The 13,608-nt window shown below is 37.1% G+C and overlaps 1 protein-coding gene across 7 annotated transcripts in view; it reads left to right on the top strand.

The window, feature by feature from the left end:
* LOC136842602 (unconventional myosin-XVIIIa-like) overlaps positions 1-13,608 on the top strand; it is a 1,295,621-nt gene that overhangs the window by 1,239,676 nt on the left and 42,337 nt on the right. For all 7 annotated transcript variants that reach the window (XM_067110180.1, XM_067110181.1, XM_067110182.1 and 4 more), the window contains one exon: positions 2,885-3,037. In XM_067110180.1, the coding sequence (XP_066966281.1) occupies positions 2,885-3,037 (153 nt within the window). The remainder of the gene's footprint in view (positions 1-2,884; positions 3,038-13,608) is intronic.

Consider the following 13,608-nt stretch of genomic DNA (forward strand, 5'->3'; position numbering starts at 1 on the left):
TTAAAAGTAGGAGATGAAGATAAATCACCACAAACACTAGAACAGTGTTCCAAACTAGACGAATCAGTGGAAGAAAAGCAAGGAGACAAACCTGACAAGGAAGGAGGAGCAAGGGGAGAAGCAGAACAATGAGGAACCTGAGAAACATCCATAGAAGGAGGAGAAAATCCTTCCCAAGATGGTGCCTCTAATTTCCTCTTGTGCTGCTTTTTCATGGCAAATCACTTCCACTGCATAGGAGGCCAAGAACAACACTCAGGGCAAGGGTTAGTCACATTACAATCATTCGATCTGCACCTACTACAAGCTGAATGGGGTTCAGTCTCAAAGGAAGCCATATAATGCGAGCAAGGATAGGAGCCTACACCAGGACATTTTCTCTCAGGCTTACGGGAACTTATAGCTGGGTTTTGAGGTTGCATGATAATAACCAAAATGCACACACACTAAACAAACACTGACCACAAAAACAATAAAAAAATCATGGGCAAAGGAAAAACAACTGGCTGTGGAGAGGAAGGAGAGAAAGAAACAACCTCTCTCAATGGCAGTAAGAAGAAAACTGAGACGTCATGGGGTTGAAGTCAGGTTGCTGGCCCCTTTCCATCTTAACTCCATGATGAATGTCAGATGCCACCAGTTCCTTGCATAAACAATTCTCGTTTTTATTTTTACTGGTTTCCAGCTGGCACCAGAAGATTAACCTAATGTTAAGACCACAGGTTTGTTAGCTATGAAAAATACAAATTAGTTTAAATTTTTCATATTTGAACTATCTACTGTATATGGGCATATCTATGAGGAAAGATCCAGTGGAGAAAAAATAAACATGATTTAAATTGATCCATAAACTTTAAATTTTAATTGACCCTTTAACTTTATATTGGAACTAAACATACAAAAAATAGCTGTAAGAGCTAAGATAATTTGACCATTGATTAGCCATAACAAACTCATGGTTATCCAAAACATGTAAACACTGCAGTATTCTTGATAAATGTGCTAAATTGCAATGACAGTGCAGTATACATACATAAGAACATACACATAAAGAAACTGAAACAATTTCACACAAAGATTCAACTCTGTAATTGTGAGTGAGAGAGAGAGAGAGAGAGAGAGAGAGATGCACCAAATGATAATTGTGGCCTAGATTCATGTGGGACACTGAAAATAGTCTAGGCTACATATATTTGTTCTTTCATTAATTTATTAGTATCTTTTGTGTATAGGTAATGTAAGTAATGGAAAAGCTGTACTGCACTGTACTGTATTACGTACATCTCAGACATAGTGAAAAGCACTGTCGTTGCAATTTAGCACATTTATCAAGAATACTGAGGTGTTTACATATTTGGAATAACCATGAGTTTGTTATGGCTAATCAATGGTCAAATTATTTTAGCTCTTGAAACTATTTTTTGGTTACCATGTACAGTTGAAAAATAATATGGTAAGAAAACATCCTGTATACTGTAAAGGTTCACAGTAAAAGGTCTGTGAATACAAGTCAAGTGTCAGAATTGGGAATTCAAGAAAAAAAGCCGTGTAGTTACATAAGAATTTCTTGAATGGACTGTAAAACATTCATAAAAAATCAATAGAGCTTTGCTGAGTTAGGCATGAATAATTGAGACCACTAATAATGCTATGAAAATTAAAGATCTTTACAACATTACAAATTTTATGAATGTAGTTCAAAGACAGTCCACTTCATAAAGGATGAAAAGGAATTTATTATGGTATTGTACAGTACTTTACACTCTAAAACAGTCTTAGGATACCCTAGATGTCAGACTGTGCTAATATTTTAACAAGCCAGTGATCTGATCTTCAGAGGCTAACAGTGTTTATAAAGTGTGGGATGGATTCCATTATGTCAGTAGATGAACTCACCATGTTACTTGCTTTGCTTGTTTATTTAGAATCTTGTTTTGATGTCATGCTGACAGATGGCCAGACACCAGTAAAATATGTGGATTTTTCTACATGGAAGCCTTAGTGATCTGAAAGAGGTGAATTGGATTTGTGGGGTTTAAATAATGGAAGCTGAATAAAATCTGATTAACAAGCAATAGTCATTGTTGAAGGAATTACTGTAAATGATAAATTTGTTAATTTGCTTCTATTAGTTGAATGCATACCTTAGTTGTTGATAATTTATCCTTGTTGTGAATGACTTAGTTTTTTATTTTAAAATGAAATGAAGAAAGCATCTTTGTTACTGTAACCTAAGTTGCTGTGTTGTAATAAGCATGATAAAGTCTAGATTAAATTTTTAAAATGGTCTGTTGTGGAGCTTATTAGCAATATTGCTTACTGTATATAACATTCTTGAAAATTGTTAGCACTTGTTTTAAGGTAAGTTCTTTGGTAGTTTTATCTTAATACAAATCAGACTGAATCCCTGGTTTGCCTTAATTATAATGATCTAATTAATCTTTTCTTTAAAGAGCATCTTTGTCTTGTATAATCAGATATTGTCATGTGACTAAAAATTTTTTATAAGGGCTTCAACTTCTTTTGAATTCTACACATTATTAACTACTGATGATAATTTTATCATAATTTTTACATAAATACCCCAATTTGAGTTGTCACTGTTCATTTAAAGGCCCTAAAAGTAGTTTTGTGATAGAAATTAGAAATATATTGGAAGCCAATAATAGCTTGTATGTAAAAGTAAGAGGGATTTGAGATTAATTATGTAATGACATTATCATGAGTGGTATTATGTTATGAGACCATGCAGACTTGTCAGATTGGGGAATGTGGAAAATGACAGTAATTCTTTACTTTTTAGTTCACTTTTTATCTCAAGTGTCTTCTTGACAGTGAGTGTTATTTTGGATGTTTCAAAGTTTGCTAAACATAAATTTTACAGGTACTTCAAGAGAGAATGATGGAGTTAAGCAGCAAAGTAGAAGTTTTAGAAGGAGAAACTGCTAACATTCATACACAGCGTCGCTTGGAAATGAAAATAAAGGAAATTGAGTCTAAGTTAGAACTTGAGTTAACAACCAGGCAAAGGCTTGAGGTTAGTGCTATATGTTACATATGTATGAGGTTTCAGTTTGTCAGATTGTGTGTGTAACCAATTCAATAACATCTTTGTAAAATTATGACCCATTACTTTATATTTCCCTAATACAGTACTGTACAGTCAGCCATACTTGTATGATTCTCTGGTTACAGTTTTTCTTGCCATGCAAAATTTGCTCAGTAAGATGAATTAGAAATTAAAAAGTGTCAGCTGAGATCAAGTACAGTAGCTAGTGGCATGTTTTTGACAGTGCATGGATTTTGTAAATTTTGTATGTCATACCAAATATATGATAATATTGCTGTAGTACAGTATATAAGCTGTGCATACACACACACGTACACAAAAAACAGGCTTTGACGTAGGAAAAACCTACATTTGGTAATAGCTGTTGAGTCCTCAAGGAGTTACCCTCCAATGGTGTGCCAGCGCTCTGTGGTGACTAGACTGACATCAAAGAAATATCTTTTAGCTTGGTCTTGTAGCCGGGTATTGTGTCATAATGGAAACAACACTATAACATGTGATAGAGTATAATGGACTCAAAGGTAGGAGGGCATTTTCCCTTCTCTTCAGCGAAGCTGAACCCAGTTTTCCAACATCAAAACCTGCAAGAAGTGACTATTGTGCATGAGCACTTGCCATCTTGTTTTCAACCGGGCAGGCAAAAGACCAGACTCCATTACTCTCTGCTGGTCAGAGTAGGATAATCCCTTGCCCAAATCCCATTGCTTTTCATCAGGGAAATAGGAGGATTTTGAGGACTCAACAGCGACTACAAAAAATAGGTTTATTTTTATGTCAAAACCTGGTTCTTGATAGCGTAGTTGCTTGTTTCATCCTAAGGAACTTTACAGAAGAAATTGAGAGGCGACAAAAGGCTTAAGCTCTCAAAATTTTAATCCCAAAAACCCAAAGAAAAACAAAAACATTTCTGGTCCAAGGTCAAGCCACAAGTTTCAAGCCCCATTCCTTATTCTGAAAAACCTTTTGGGGTTTTGGTAACAAGAAACATGAAACTAAACAAGACCTTGCATTTTTAGGGTGAAGTTCTGTAGTGACTTACCTAAGTATGCTGGGTATGGTTGCAGTCTTGTCACACCTTCCCCAGCAATAGTCAGCATACTCACCCATTAGGAAGACCCCTGGTTTTCTGCTATAGAGCCTCTGGGGTCAGGACTAACCATGCCACACAGTGTACAGGTAGACGAATTTGTTCGAGCTCATGGCAGTAATGTTTTGAGAATACTGTCTCTGATGCCCACCCTGTACTTTTGGAGACTTCTTCGAAAGAGACATTTCTGAAGAAGGCCAACAACGTACTTACTTTCCTTATATCGTGTGACCTAGGAAAGGAGTGTGGGTTTGCCTTTTTAATGAGGGACATTAGAATTATTCTTAGCCCTTGTAGTGAGAGTGGGTTATTCGTGCTAGGGTGTAGGAAAATTGGGCCTTCTGGGATGTTTGCCATGATCTCTAGGTAAACCTTAAGTGCTTGAACAGGGCATAAGTTTTGTCTGCAAAATTGAGTGAGTTTTCGTGTAAGAATAGATTTCCATCTTAAAGGATCCTCATTCTTGGCCAGGAATGATGAGCCAGGGGACAATAATAATTGATTATCAGCAATTTGTGTGATGTATCGTCTCCATCTGAGAGAGCCTAATTCACTAATACGGGCTCCTGATGCTAATGCAATCAGGAAGATTGCCTTTTGTAGCATGTGAGTTGCAGTTGTATTGGGTCTGCTGAATTGAGGGATAGATAGAAGTCTAAGTGTGTTGTTCTGGAACAAAGTAATTGTAAGTTTTTCGGGAGCGGATCTTTGAAGAGCAAAAGACCACAGAAGGAAAGCAACAACTTCTATGTTGGAGTCAATCCTGAATCTATAAAGCAAGGGTTCCATTAATGCTGCCTTGTATGCCAAGATTGTTGTACTGTAACCACAAGATGTTTGTCTTCAAAAAAGGTATACTGTATCAGAAAATTTAAAAGTGTTTCTCTAGAAATCTCAGCTGGGCTCTCAGTTTGGATATAATCTAAACATATCTCCCATACAGACTGTGTAGGGGCTTTCTCTTTATAGTACACAATTGGGGCAGTATGATGGGAACAAATTTAGAGGTTACAAAATAAAACCCTCTGCTTTCCTTAACCTACTTTATTTCCTTAAATATTACAATGACCAAAAAACTTGATATGATCACTATAGTTCTTCAAACCTTATTCTACTCAGTCTTAATCCTGTAGTTTCCCCACCCTTCTATCAAAAGAACCTTAACCTAAAGAACTGCAACTTAAGCTATTTCAGTCTTAATATTACCTTAAACCTAATTCTTAACCTAAATCTACAACGTTCCGCACCAACTATGGTCTGTTTCACGTCTTCTTCCAATTGGGAGTTAACTTACTCAACATCAGTCGGTTGTGGATTTTGTCGCACTTTCCTTGCAGCAAATGTGTCGAGATCAGCACCTTTAAAGGTAATAGAGTCATGTATGGAGGAACAGGAAGAAAAAAAAAGCAGCCTGACCAAATATTTGTTTCTTTCCTGCGGTCTGGCAGCTTCACGCTCTCTATGTTCCTTATCACTTCTCTGTCTTATCCTTTCTGCTATTTCAAAAAAAAACTCTACAACAGTAAGTGTCCTCCGTCTTCAATTTTATTTATTTTATTTTTTTTCTGTATGCTACCACCACACGGTAGGCAGCTGCTTACACCTTGGGTTGAAGGGGAGCAAGCCACACCACTCCAATACATTCAGCAAACTGCAAGTAAAAACAAAAAAAACAGACTTACCTAGTGTACTCCTTCTTGACATACAACAAAAAATCAAACAAAAATAAAAACATCACAACAAACAAAACGGAACAATTAATTCATGCAAATGTCTTTCATCATACAAACCCAAACTCAACCTACCACAACTAGTATTGCCTTATAGATGATGTTCATAATTTTTGCACTAGGTACCTAGCAATGTTGGGTGTCATTTTCAGGTAGATATTTAAAAATCCGTACGTAAAGGTTTCGGCTCAGAAAGGAGGATGCGTAAACGATTTTCCCTCCTACTTTCTGGGATAGAACAGCAGACGATAGTGGAATTGATCTTTTTACCCATTGTTGAAGTGATAGGAACCAATGCATTGGTTCCTATCACTTCAACAATGCCTGTTTGGCCAATTTGGGACTATTAAGTAAGCTGTCACTTTGAAGGTTAGGAGTTTGCTCACAACCTTAAAAATCTGGGACAATGGATAAAAAAGGTGTATTGTCCTCCAGTTGTTCCAGTCTTGTAAAAAGGCATCTCTTGCTATTGCTTGGTTGTCCAAGTTCAGAGGCACATATACTGGGAGTTAGTGATTTTCGTATGTGGCAAACAGGTCACTTCTGGTTGTCTGAAAGAGTGGTTGTCCAACATCCACTCTGTTGAGGCTGTCGTTTTCCTTGATAGATAGTCTGCTATTATGTTGAGGGACCCTGTGAGGTGAATTGCAGACAGGTGCCACTGATTTATTTGCGCCATCCGAAGGATGGCTAGCATTACCATGTTGAGAGGAGGTGAACAAGATCCTGATCTCCTGATGCAGGACATGGCAGTTGTGTTGTCTAGAACCAACAGAATATGTCTCTCTTCTGGAGGTTTGAGTTTTGTGAGGGAGAAAAAGACAACCATTAGTTCCAGGAAATTGATATGATGCTTCCTCAGAGTAGCTGACCACCCTCCCTACCATCTGACAATCCTCCAGTGTCCTCCCCAACTTGTCAACGAGGCATCTGTGTGTATTGTCAGGCTGACTTGTCTCGCCAAAGATTCCTTCCGGGTCCATGGCCAAAGAATCTCCCCAAATTTTTATTCTTTTGGTGAGATCAGTATTGCTTCTTTTTTCTTGCATGCGATAGCCAAAATTTGTTCACGTTTTTCAATTGCAATCTGAGTATTGGATTTATTACTGATGCAAACTGCAGCAGACCCATCATGCGTTCTAATTGCCGTCTGGAAACTCTCGGCTGTGCCAGGAGCCTTTTGGGGTTTTTCATTATTCTGTTGTGAGTTTTGATGGGGAGAGACAACAGGCCATGAAGAGTATCCCAACACAGTCCTAGCCACTGAAATTGTCTGTTGGGTGTGAGGTGGGATTTTCTCCAATTTATTATAAAACCTTTTGACTGTACAGTAGTCTTTTGGCCACTGCTCTTAGGTTTTTCAAATACTCTTTTTTTTCTTGTGTGCCCCCAGATTAACCCTCTAACGCAGAGCCTCTATTTACAAAAACGTCTCCCGTATGCCGGCGGCGTTCGGGAGTTAGCGCCAAGCGAAAAAAAGTTTTTTCAAAAAATCACAGCATGCTTAGTTTTTAAGATTAAGAGTTCATTTTGGCTCCTTCTTTTGTCATTGCCTGAAGTTTAGTATGCAACCATCAGAAATGAAAAAAATATCATTATCATATATAAATATTGAAATATATGACAGCACAAAAAAAAATTTTCATATATAATTTTATACAAATCGCGCTGTGAGCAAAACGGTTAAAGGTAACGGGTTATTTTTTTTTCTTTGTATTGTACACTAAATTGCGATGATTTTGATATATAACAAATTGTAAAACGATCAAAGCAACACAGAGAAAATATTATCACAAAATGATGCACGAATTCGTAACACGCGGACATAAAATGTTTTTTTCAAAAATTCACCATAAATCGAAATATTGTGCTAGAGACTTCCAGTTTGTTGAAAAATGAAGCTAATTGATTGAATATTACTAGACTGTAAGTGTTTTAGCTTACAATTGCAGTTTTCGACCATTTCGGTCGAGTTAAAGTTGACCGAAAGTCAAATTTTTTCTGTTTATCGAGATTTATATGAAAATATTTCAAAACTGATAAAAGCTACAACCATGAGTTATATTCTGTTGTATTCTACATGAAATTGCGCACATTTTCATATATAAAAGTTTATGTAACGACTAATATAAAACGGTGCAAACATTACGACAACGTGGCGAAAAAAGAATTTCTAAGATGTTCGGCCGAGTTACAGCGGACGTAAGGAAAATGTTTTTTTTCAAAAATTCACCATAAATCGAAATATTGTGCTAGAGACTTCCAATTTATTGCAAAATGAAGGTAAATGATTGAATATTACTAGAATGTAAGAGTTTTTAGCTTACAATTGCATTTTTTCAACCATTTTGGTCGAGTTAAAGTTGACGAAGGTTGAAATTTTGGCAGTTATCGTGATTTATGTGAAAATATTTCAAAATTGATAACAGCTACAACCATGAGCTATTTTCTGTTGTATTCTACATGAAATTGCGCACATTTTCATATATAAAAGTTTATGTAATGACTAATGTAAAACGATGCAAACATTACGACAACGTGACGAAAGAATTTCTGAGATGTTCGGCCGAGTTACCACGCGCAAACTTAAAGAAAAAGTTTTTTTTTTTTTCAGAAATTCACCATATATCGAAATATTGCGCTAGAGACTTCCAGTTTGTTGCAAAATGAAGGTACATGATTGAATATTACTAGAATGTAAGAGTTTTAGCTTATAATTGCGTTTTTTTACCATTTCGGTCGAGTTAAAGTTGACCGAAGGTTGAAATTTTGGCAGTTATCGTGATTTATATGAAAATATTTCAAAACTGATCAAAGCTACAACCATGAGTTATTTTCTGTTGTATTCTACATGAAATTGCGCACATTTTCATATATAAAACTTTATGTAACGACTAATATAAAACGGTGCAAACATTACGACACTGTGACGAAAGAATTTCTGGCGCGGACGTAAGGAAAAGTTTTTCAAAAATTCACCATAAATCGAAATATTGTGCTAGAGACTTCCAATTGGTTGGAAAATGAAGGTAAATGATTGAATATTACTAGAATGTAATATTTTTAGCTTACAATTGCGTTTTTTTACCATTTCGGTCGAGTCAAAGTTGACCGAAGGTTGAAATTTTGGCAGTTATCGTGATTTATATGAAAATATTTCCAAACTGATAAAAGCTACAACCATGGGTTGTATTTTTCTGTATTTTAAATGAAATTGCGCACATTTTCATATATAAAACTTTATGTAACGGCTAATATAAAACAGTGCAAAAATTACGACAAAATGACGAAAGAATTTCTGAAATTTTTGGCGAGTTACAAGGCATGGTGTAAGGAAAATGTTTTTTTCAAAAATTCACCATAAATCGAAATATTGTGCTAGAGACTTCCAATTTGTTGCAAAATGAAGGTAAATGATTGAATATTACTAGAATGTAAGAGTTTTAGCTTACAATTGCGTTTTTACCATTTCGGTCGAGTCAAAGTTGACAGAAGGTTGAAATTTTTTGTAGTCAACGTACGGTACGTCCACTCGGCACCCAACAAACAATTTTAGTCGACGTATGATACGTCCAGTCGGCGTTTAAGGGTTAACCAGTCATCTAGGTAGGCTATTAGTTGTCTTCTTTCTTGTCTGAGTTCTCAAACAACTACCGTTGCTAATTTTATAAAAATTCTTGGGCAATGTTTAGCCTAAATGGCATGACTTTGAACCTGTACATATCTTTCCCTATCTGGAACCCTAGGAAGAGGCGGAAGGGAACGGCAGTAGGGATGTGCCAGTATGCATCTTTCAGATCTAAAGAAGCTGTCCAGGTCCCTTTTGGAATGATTGAGCATACTTGGGCAATGGTAGTCATCCAAAACTTTTGGTAAACAGCGTGCTTGTTCAATGTTGATAGGTTGAGGATCACTCTTCATTCGGGGAATCATTTTTGGGGACACTGAAGAGACATGCTTGGTGGCGAATATACTCATGTTTCTCTATGGTTTCCTTTAGCAGGGCCTTCTGCATGTAATCTTCCAGAGAGGGGTCTGGTCTTTGGAGGAACCCCTTTAAAGGAGGGAGGGATGAGACCATTTCTGCCCCAACCTGTTGAAAATACAGTAATGCTTTATCCCCAAGGGGAAGACTTCCATTGCCTGTGGTGTCATCTAAGCTGACCTCCAACCATACAGTTCCTATTCATATCTGCCTCTTCCTCCTTTGCCCTTGATAGGCATTCCAGGTGTTGTTTTTCCACTTCCCCTATGAGAGGGTCTTTGGACCTTGTGAAAAGGATGTCCTTACTGTTGTTGTTGTTTCTTTGTAGGGATTTGCCCATTCTGACCACCTACTTAGTTTTGAGGAAAACTTTTGGGGGTGACTGAAGGGTTATATGATTTTTGATCATAGCGAGCCTTTTTTGGGTTGGGTAAAGGGAAGTTTCGGTTTTTTGTTTTCTGAATTCTCCTTTCCCCAGAAGAGCATACATTGTACAATTCTGTTGGTGGGCTTGCTCATTAAGTTGAGCCACAACAGACTCCTCAAACAATTTCTTACAAAAGGGTTAGAGTGTAATAATGAAGTCACATTGGGGAGTGACTTGTTGGAGCCCTCCAGTGTTTCCTTTTGCACTTTTATGTGCCATTCTAGAAAGTCATAGAGTGCTTCCCATAGGGTTCTCATAAGACTTTTGGCCACAACAGCAAAAATTGTTCTGGAATCTTCTGGAAGCCTTTTAGTGGCAACTTCCACACTGAATTTTACTAGTATATCATCATTCACTTATTTATCATCAATCATATCATTAATTTGTATATTTCACCTTCATTACGGTGCTGAATAATCTTGGTGGGTTCCAGCACTTGGTCTTCAAGACCTAAATTTCATAATAAATCAATCAATCCAGTAAGGTGGTAGAGGTTATAAAACTAAGGAGGTGGATACTGGCATGAAATTCTGCCAAGGCTGTCCCCTCTTGAGATTCTTCTCATAGGGGTCCCAAACTGCTGAGTAGCCATATCAAAAGGGAACTTTTGCCTTTCAAAAGGGAGTTGAAGCATTGCCCATTCTTTGGTGGAATTTTTCAAAACTGGGATGACCATGGCTTTAATTTTGCCATTGTCTCTCATTTTAGTTGAAGCATTGCCTATTCCTTGGTGGAATTTTTTGAAACTGGGATGACTGTGGCAAATGGCTTTAATTTTGCAATTGTCTCTTGTTTTCTAGTCACTACCAAAGTCTGAAAATCTGCCTTCACATGATTAATTATTTTGAGAGTAAAGGGACTTGGTGAGCAGCTTGGGTCTTATTCAAAATGGAAGTAGAGATCCATTTTCTGTTGACCTAGTAAAGGGTGTCTTTAATGCCATAGTCACAGGTAGGAGAACTGTTTCTTTTAGTGGTTTCCCCATGTCTGGTGAAGGTGGTATCAGGAACCATTCTGTATTAGGAAATGGTGCCCTGTCTCTAAATTCTACATGTACAACTTCGATCATGGTTTTTCTCTCATTAATTACTTATCATGGGGAGAGAAAATACACATTGAGGCATCTCACCAAGGATTATCAGTATCATCAGGGGTGAGTATTGGAGCCCCTATTATGTTTTGATCTGAAGTTTTGCAGTCAGAACTGGCCATTTTGTTTTTCCAGTCGAAATTCCGGCATTAGACCTTGTTTGGGCAGAATTTATATCCACTCTCTTTTTTCTGTTACAGAATGCAATAGTATTTTTACACTTTTGAGTGTATAGGACTGACCTAATTTCCTTTTCAGAATCATGTATCATGTCCCATATATATTGCCATTCTGTGGCAAGGACATCTTTGATGTTACTCATAATTTCCTTACAGAATTGATCAAATGTCGCAAACTGTGTATCCCTTTTTGGGGAGCTTGCACAGTCTGACTGAGCTTCAACCACTGAACTATAACTGCCTGTTAACCAAGGGGGCAGAAATCCTGGGCGAGCTACTATACCCCTCCGAAAATGTAGTCATTTCAGTCAGGATTAGGTGGATCCTAGTATCCTTTTTGGGGGAAAGATTCTCTTGCACCTGATAGCTGCATGGGGATAGGTTTCCGTCTGGAAAGTTTCTCCCATAATTAGCTGAAATTTGTCCCTGATCCTTCTGGGTTCAGCTGGGTCATTTCAGTGGCAATCTTCACTTCATGTTCATTACTAGGAATGTCACCCCCACATAAAGATTCCTCTACTTCCTCTGTGGGGTTAACCTGGGAGGTACTAGAGACTGATGTTACTGGGTTTTGGCCCAAACATAGATCTTGTTCTGAAAAAGGGTTAAATATCTGCTGCTGGAGTTCTGCTAGAAAGAATATAATCTTCCTCACCCCTACTAAACCCATGGACCCATTGAGACAGGCTTAAAATGAACTGTTTCATCCTTAAAACTTGCTACCAGGAGCATTCTACAAATTTCACACATGTATGGTGTCCAACTAAATTTACCTTGTTTTTTTTGTAAGGACTATGCACGTGGAATGTGGTATTGGCCATACCCACTGGCAAAAAACGAATCGAGCAATTTCCTGCATAACACTTGAGCTGGGGGTCCTGCATAATGGTGGCCCTGTAGTGATATAAAGCAAGTTTTTATTAGAAACTAGTTAGTACTAATTGTCTGTAATTCTTATTTAGATAGTACAGTAAACCCCATGTATTCCCGGGGATGTGTACCACACCCCGCAAATAGCTAGAACTCGTGAATACTTAGAACCCTTCTAAAAACACTTAGAATGCCCATTTTGATAGTTCAACAACACAAAAAAACAATAAAAACGCTTATACAGGTATTATCCTACTTACGATGGGGTTAGGTTCCAAAAACCCCATCATTTGTTGGAAAAAACGTATCTCGATATAGCCCAGCCTACACTAGGGTATTCGGTACCATGTATACATGCATGGTAGCCTACCCTACACTATACAGTATACTCTATACATACACGGTATAGTGATTATTAATATCAGCTAATTCTGGAGGTTCATGCAGAGTGGCTACTGGCTTATGGTTATTCAATACAAAGAGAAACTGAATAACAAACTAGAATTAGTTTAGCCTACACTATGGTATATCGTAGGCATATAGAGTAGCGTAACCTACATTATACTGTACTCTATATTCACATGTTGTATAAAACCATCAACATAACGAATATGCATCTTTTCCATGGATCTTGTAAAATGCTATGCCTTAATTCACTGTATCCAATAATATTGTATATATATTCTTATATTGCTTTTGTATTATAAATTGTGATCATAGCAATCAATGTTTTGGTTTGGAAATATTTACGCGGTAAGTTTATTTCGCTGCATTTAACACAGTTCAGAGCGTTTCTTGCTTCTAGTTAGCGTAAATGAATCTCTAGATACTTTATTTATATGGGGCAAGGTTATTTTTCGTTATGGTGTACTAAGTGTTTTCAAGTCAAAATATAATTAATTTAGCTATTTTTTCGTTAATAGATGACATTGGCCGTTTGGGGGCGTTTGTTTTGTGTAAAAAAATCAAGATTCCGTTCGCTGTTTTCACTTGATTTCATCATAATACGAGCTTTACATATTTATTGTTTATCAGCGTAAAAATAGCAGTAACGTATTCTTTCATGCCCAGTAGTTTTGATTAAAATACTTTCTCCAATTTTAATTACGGTCGAGTTTCATCCCTGTTGCCGATGCACGATAATTTATAGTCATTAGCAGCTTGAACATT

The sequence above is a fragment of the Macrobrachium rosenbergii genome, chromosome 10 (assembly GCF_040412425.1).
Source record: "Macrobrachium rosenbergii isolate ZJJX-2024 chromosome 10, ASM4041242v1, whole genome shotgun sequence".
NCBI classification, from domain to species: domain Eukaryota; kingdom Metazoa; phylum Arthropoda; class Malacostraca; order Decapoda; family Palaemonidae; genus Macrobrachium; species Macrobrachium rosenbergii.